General features: G+C 50.4%; 2 protein-coding genes across 2 annotated transcripts; one reads left to right on the top strand and one right to left on the bottom strand.

Moving 5' to 3' along the window:
- Positions 1-268: 268 nt before the first annotated feature.
- IUM83_16379 (uncharacterized protein) lies at positions 269-951 on the top strand (the record flags this gene model as incomplete). The annotated part of the gene is made up of 3 exons (XM_067941257.1): positions 269-461; positions 523-768; positions 842-951. The coding sequence occupies 3 exons, from the start codon at positions 269-271 to the stop codon at positions 949-951; spliced, it is 549 nt and encodes a 182-aa protein (XP_067798453.1).
- A 5,628-nt stretch (positions 952-6,579) lies between these two features.
- IUM83_16378 (Kazal-like serine protease inhibitor domain-containing protein) lies at positions 6,580-6,852 on the bottom strand (the record flags this gene model as incomplete). Its single annotated transcript, XM_067941256.1, has 1 exon — positions 6,580-6,852. The coding sequence occupies one exon, from the start codon at positions 6,850-6,852 to the stop codon at positions 6,580-6,582; it is 273 nt and encodes a 90-aa protein (XP_067798484.1).
- Positions 6,853-7,374: the final 522 nt, after the last annotated feature.

Genomic DNA, 7,374 nt, shown 5'->3' with positions numbered 1-7,374 from the left:
CGTGAAGCCTACACCATTAACCCCTCTAACCCCGTGTCATGTATCCTACAGAATAAGCATTGTTACAGGACAAAATATCCAGCAAAATTTTCTTCTACTTCAAACATCGCATATAGTTTTTTGTATGGTCTAAAATTAGTCACATCTTCCTTTTGGATCGGCGTTGGGTAGATAGACGGGGATTCTGCTATGGGGATAGAAATACCAATATAAATCCCTAACAGGTTTGAAAATCCGTGTGAAAGCCCAAAACTGCCGCGTGTCAGCCATGCAGTGTTTCTCTCATTTCGGAAACGATGACGGCCTCGGAGAGAACACATTCAAGCAGCTATGGCGCGAGTTATGCAAGGAAGGTTGGAAGGCGCGCAAGCCCACCGGCGTGGCGAAGGATCATCGCTACCTGAAGCCAGGGATCAAGGGTCGCCTCGACGAAACTAGACGCGGAATCGACTTCTTTGAGGGTGGGTAATTTTACATTGCGAATAATGTTGCGTGTATAGTAACGGTGGATGTATTTCCCAGGCGAGGTGGCGCTCATGGCATTTGCACGCCGCTCTGGTCGGCTTGATCTCCACGCTCCGGCTGTGCCCAGCACCCGAAAGTCGGTGCGAGGTCCGATTGGCAACCAAGCGTCGTACGCCGTTATTGGCCAGCCACCACCATCGGCAGCTATCCGAACGCCTGAACCAATGGCTGCAACTACGAGTACGGGCACGGGTGCAGTGCCAGTCGCTGCTGCGATTCCACAAGACGCCCCACGTGTCCCAGGTGCGCATGCATCGCTCCCCACGGCATGCACGGCGGTGGTGGTGACACCTATGACTGTGGAAGTTTCCACTAGGGATGCTACGGAGCAAGCTGGCAGGTCGGCTGCAGCTATTGCGGATGCTACAGAGCAAGGTGGTAGGGCGGAAGGTACTCCTCCGGATGCGACAGTTCACACTGTCGTAGATCGAGTCACCGCTCGGGATGCTACAGAGCAGGACGGTGTGGCGAACGAGGCAATTCCGGATCCTACAGATGGAAGAGCAAACCAGCTGGATGTCGATGAAGCCAAGAGCGAGACGGACGAGTCCCCGAGCCAGTGCGAAGGCCTCATCGATTTGGACGTTTTTGACAGCGACATCTTCATGGAAGGGATGCAGAAGGAACGCTTGTTTGGGCCAACAGCTGAAGATTACGTGAATGTTGTGGCGGATGCAGATTTGAGCGATTGCGAGTCTGATGCAGATGATGAAGATATTATGGCTGACAATTTGGCAGCCTCAGATGGGGTAGACGACATAGAAGACGTCGAAATGAATGAAGACGATCTTGACACTGGAATGTTTGACTTGACGGATGGCGATCTTCGGAACATTGCCGAAAGTGGTTGGGTAGCGCACGACGAGGAGCAAAGCGGTAAGATGGATGATACATAATACTTTGATTTACAATGTTGTTGATTCTGTATTATTCATTTTTATTACGATGCAGAAAATCTGCAAATCGACGCTGCAACGGGCTATTACGACGGACCGTACGGTCTCACCCGATCCGCTATCGCCCACGCTGATTCCCCGTTGGGGATGTTCTTCTACTTTCTGCCCAAGGAGCTCTGGATTCGTATCGCTAAAGAGACAGATCGGTACCGGACGCAGAATATCGCGGCGATGGCAAAGGCTCGCCGAGAGAAGTTGCTCGCTCGACAGGCCAAGGATCTGTGCGTGAGTGTGCCTAACTTGGAAGACATTGAAGCAGCCCTGAACAAGTTCAAGCCTATTCAAGCGCATGAGATCGTGCACGTCGTGGCGCTGCTATTTGCTAGAGCTGTGCCCCCGATTCGAAACGGGCTGGTCCACCACTGGTGTATCGACGAAGATGGAGCTATTCCGCGTGTAACATTATCACGCTTCATGAAACGCGGCCGCTTCGAAGACATTATGAAGTTCCTCCACTTCAATAACAACGAGGGCGACGGAGCTCACACTGACAAGGCATGGAAAATTAGGCCGATGCTGCAAGCAGTCGAGAAAACGTTTCGTCGTGGATACCGTCTGGGGAAGGTCATCTCGTTCGACGAAGGTATGATGCCGAACCGCAGTAAGTTCAACCCCATGCGCAGCTTCATGCTTGACAAGCCCAGCAAGTATGGTACCAAGTTCTACATGACATGTTGTCCTGATACCGCATACTGCGCGAGGTAAGTTTCGCTGTTCTGCATTCCAGTATTCTAGATCCTACAGAATAACCTAATCTGTATTTATTGTATTCTGTATGCATACAGAGTTGAGATCTACTGCGGTGCAGACAAGCAAAAGAAAAAAAAGAAGAAGTTGTCGACAGAAACCCTGGGGTTGGGACCAAAGGCTGTGGTAAGGAACATTTCGAAAGTGTTGATGATGAATCAGCCGATGAAGCGCTTGATTGTGACGGATAGTTTCTACTCCACAGTGGCTCTGAGCTTGAAGCTGCTGCAAATGGGCTTGTACCACGTTGGTACCACACGAGTCGATCGCTTGGGCTGGTGCCCAATCCAGTTTTCGCAAAGCAAACGCCCGCAGCGAATGCGAAGAGAAACGTACCGTATCGCTCTATCTCGCGACTATCCTCAACTAATGGCGCTAAGCTGGATGAACTCTAAGCCTGCGAACATGCTAGCCACTGGGTGCAGCACCCACGTTACCAGCGTGCTGCGGACAGAGAAAGATGGAACACGCAGTACAGTGCCTTGTCCGCAGCTGGTCGTGGACTACGGCCACGGCATGGGGGGCGTGGACGTCCACGACCAGCTACGACTTCAGCGATACAGCACCCAGCGGTGAATATCCCTGCGAAAGTATTACAACCAGTTATTTTTGTGCCTCGTTGACATGGCAGTCGTCAATGGATACATCGTGCACTGCTCGACGCTCAAGAAAAGAGGAGAGAAACCACCTATCCATGCTGAGTACTTGCGCTTGCACACGCAGTTGCTGGCGCTGCGGACGATCAACTTCGAAACGCATCCCAACGCGGAGGACATAGTGTCTGTACCAATACCACGTTAAGACCCCACGTTAGTGAACACGGACAGCTTTTACTCCACCGCGAAGCAGCACAAACGCAGACAGTACCTGGACAAAGTGTGCTCTGCATTTGCAGACTCGAAGGCGAAGTCATTCGAGACCAGCTACTTCTGCCCGCAGTGCACCGGCGCATTTGGAGGCCGCGTACTCTTTGTCGTCACGTACGGCGCGTAGAGAGCGGGAACAAGCTGACATGCGCTCAGATTTGGCACGACACGTGGGGCGACGGCAAGAACATTCCGCCGAACCTGAAAAAGATAATTAGATTCCGTAAACGTAAGAGAGGACAGGAGGGGGAGCCGTAAGAGAGAGAGAGAGAGAGAGAGAGAGAGAGAGAGAGAGAGAGAGAGAGAGAGAGGTAATAAGGTTAGTTGAAAGCCTTACGTATTTTGTGACTGAGTTGAATGATGCACGTAGAGGATAAATCGCTCAGTACCTCCTCACTAATCCGTTAGTTAGGAACTGGGCGATTTCTTCCTCCGCGCGCGCACCGCGAGAGCGGCCACGTGTTCTTCGCGCCAAAGATTGGTGGTCCGCGCCCAAGGGCACAGCCCTAGCACCATTGAATGGTATTCATCAGTAGAAGGTATTGAACGTGCTTTACGCTCGCCATAGCCAATAGAAGATCGCTATTTTGACAGATGTTGGATACATTGAGAGTTTTATGTCCCAGTTCGTAGCTATTTTGTATACCATGCGTCCTGGTCGATGCGAAAGGGCTTACAACAACAAATCTTTGACAGGATTTCAAGTATACTTTAACCAAGATGAATCCTTATTCTGTAAGATACAGAATAAGATCTGGGGTTAGAAGGCTTAAAGTAACGTGCCACATCAACTATTATCGGTGCGCACACTCGGCCAAACTACGGTAAAAAGTATAGTACTCTTCGATGCGGCTGCTTGCGTGTGGATCATTGCGCGCCTGCCTCACCAGCGACTGGACCCGCCATGTTGCCCAATTGACCAGCAGCTCCAACTCGGCCTTGAGCCTCAAAGCGAGCAAGGCATGCAGCTCTGAATCAGCCGCCGTTCATGGTCCCGAGTCCACTAAGACCCCCAAACCCGCCTGTGTCAGCACCAGCACCACCAAATTGACCACCGAAGCCGCCCGTGGTTCCTCCGAATTGAACACCGAGACCGACGACCAGCGGGTTGGCCACGAGCAGCCACCCTTCGCTCTCAGAGCGAAGGGTCGCTCTCAGTACGCTTTCCTCATCGAACACTCACAAACCAAACTGATATTATCATAGAACCGTACGAACCGCTCCGTATGCGTTTTATCATAACACGCATTATCCTCGAACACGGCCTTATTGTTTTCAGTGATTGAACGCTCAAGGCTTGAAAAAAGATGCACGACAGTCGCTAGAATTGGATACTGAGAGGGTGCGAATAGGTTAGCGTCACGGGCTTCTCAAATTTCTATGCTCCTTTTTGATCACCCGTTCCGATATGGTGTGTCTTTCATCAGCTTCAGTACAAGTAGCCCGAATCCACTTGAGTTGAGATCGCGTTTACCCTCGTTTATCTTCATGAGTCCACCCTTCTTAAGGATATTGATGATCTTTTCGTATCCGTCAAGAGCACAACGCAACTTAGTATCTAATTGGGAATTTAACTCAATTGAATTAGCACGGTAACCGTCCACAAGAGCACTCCTGTAGCCCCAGACACTTGACACGGACCGAGGGGGGGGGGCGAGCGGGTGTTTCATCGAATCCATACCGTTGAGAGTACAGGTGTAGGCTGGATTGCTTATGTGTCCGACGAAGCCGAGAACTGATTCCTAGGGATGGGGACAATGATCGGCTTGCTGGATCTGCCAATTGTAGTCGGATGGTGTGTAGAGGGCCACTCACTGACGCTCTTCATCTCTGAGCGGTATGTCCTCTTCGTGCTTACGTTCGCCCGCTTGCTTGTAGACACTGAACCACGGCAGCTCCATCGGCCTCCTTTTTCATCGCTCGTTTCCGGCCGCGTGGCATCTTTATTTATGGCCGTCGCCGTGTCGTGATAGCGCTCAATCCAAAATGCGGTACAATCTACGCATTGAACCCATTGTGTAGTCAACTCAAGTTTATTTCTACGGATCGCATCTACATTTCACGCAACTGTGATAATCCACTATCACAGCACTGTACCAGAGCAGCAACACCACTATCACAGTTGCAGCAGATGTACCGGTCTTTTAATTTTCCTAGGCTTTGGCCCATTCTTAGGTACACGGAGACGGGCGTGGGGCCGTTGACGTGTCCTAGGGCATAGGAACTGCTGCCCTTGCGTAGACTGTGCGTTCCAATATCACCAGGACTGCAACTTAGCACTGAAATCTCGTCTTCACCCAAAGAACCAATTACACGGCGTAGCATTCGTCCAAACCGATTTTTAGTATCGTCACCGAGAAACAATTGCTGTTTACCACCTGCTAAGCGCTCCGGGCAGCAAAATAGATGCACCGCTAGAGCTAGAATAGGACAACGTGAAGGTTCGTATGGATTTGCGTACACGTGCTTTCCGTATTTCTCAGCACCAGTCTGGTCACCTTTATGACCTTGCTCCTCAACAGTGAGACAGTCATCGACCCATTCAATGTGCTGTAGCATAATGGTGCTAATTGAGTCCGAACGACTCATTAGGTTCCACATCAAGACGAAATAACCCCACCCAAACAGAACTGTATGCCATGCTTGTCCTCTCTTCACTGGTGTTATTGTCATCAACTTCAGCGCCAACATATCAAAACCACTAGTTTTCAGCTGACTTTTCCCTTCATTTATATTCATCAGCCCACGTTTCTTCAAGCTGTTGATCACTTTTTCGTATCCATCAAGCACTCGCCTCAATTCAGTATCTGCTGGCTGCTCCAATTCAATTAACTTACTGTGGTAGACGTCAACCAGCGCACTACGGTAGCCCCAGACACAAGACACGGATAGCGGAGGGGTTGGAGCGTCTCTTGCGTCAATGTTGGCACGGTCACATGCATGTGCGGGGCTGCAGATGCGTCCAAAGAACGCCAAGAGGACGTTTTTCGGCAGGGGGACGCGAAGCTCGCTTGCATCGCTGTCAATACAGTCTGGGTGGTGACGTTGAAGCCACTCCTTCATAGCGTTGATCTTCGAGCGGTATGTGCGCTTCGTGCTGCTGCTCGTTCGCTTGGACTGGAGCGACGCAGCTACTGCGGCAGAATCGCTTGGATTATCTCGGCTTCTCTTCTTTCCTCGGGGCATACTGAAATGTGGCTCCCCAACATCAAATCAAAGGTCGCCGTTGATCTATGATAGACGGCTATCACACTTGACGTGAATCTACGCATCAAGTTCACATCATACTCAGTGCCAGTGATTAAGAGATAGGTTGAAGTGCATTTTGCTCAACTATGATAACCTACTATCACACGCCTGTTGCAGAAAAGCAGTGTACTATCACGGTTGCATCAGATGAATTGGTTGATACTGTGAAATGGCAATTTATTGGTTTGCATTTCGTTTGGGAAGAGAAAGACTTCCAGTGGTCAACCAACGTGGGTTTATTTCTCGCCTTCAGTTCTGGTACACATACCCTCGTGCAGCACTCTCCATTTCCCGCCGCTGCCGCAGTTGTAAAAGTCAAAGTCGCACTTGTTCTCGTAGGTCACGCCGTTACTTCCACAAACGAGAGGGACCTTGTCGGAGCACACATTCCTGCCACAGGCGGGGATGCCGATGGTGGAGCCATCAGCGGGGATGCCGATGGTGGAGCCATCAGCGGAGATGCCGACAAGCACGAGTGAGGAGATTACTGCCACGGCGGCGAGCTTCATGGTGATTTCCGGCGGGTGGGCGACTGTTGATCAGGAGATTGGAAATTGGAAAATGGTCTGGCATGATCCAGCACGTGCACTCTCTCGAGGCGTAGTATTATTAAATAGAATGATGCAAACAAGGATGTTTGCATGTTGCTTGTGGTGTCCAAGTGCAACATCATCGGTAACTAACAGCGATTCGAAGTAATCTATTTCCGTGAATGCCGTCCGAAGGGACATGTTCGCAGCTTGATGCGGCGACACTTTAGCGTAACGTGGGGTAGATGTTGCGGCTGCAAAGCAGGCGCAAGAAATGCGTTTGGGTATGTGGAATATACTCTATGTTACACAACATACTATACGTATTATACTAAATATTCGACTACATGTAAGACTTCCTACAAAAGCCAGAACTTCCCCGTGTAAACACGGCATTAATTTCATCGATGCGTGTAATATTCTACCACATGGCTCGTTTGTTTTCCGCATGCGGCTGCTATCTGGTTACGCCATCGATGATTGCATTGAACCTCCGTATTG

This window comes from Phytophthora cinnamomi (assembly GCF_018691715.1).
Source record: "Phytophthora cinnamomi strain GKB4 chromosome Unknown Contig9, whole genome shotgun sequence".
NCBI classification, from domain to species: Eukaryota; Oomycota; class Peronosporomycetes; order Peronosporales; family Peronosporaceae; genus Phytophthora; species Phytophthora cinnamomi.
Note: the sequence above shows the minus strand (reverse complement) of the source record. Positions and strands in the feature narration are given on the sequence as shown.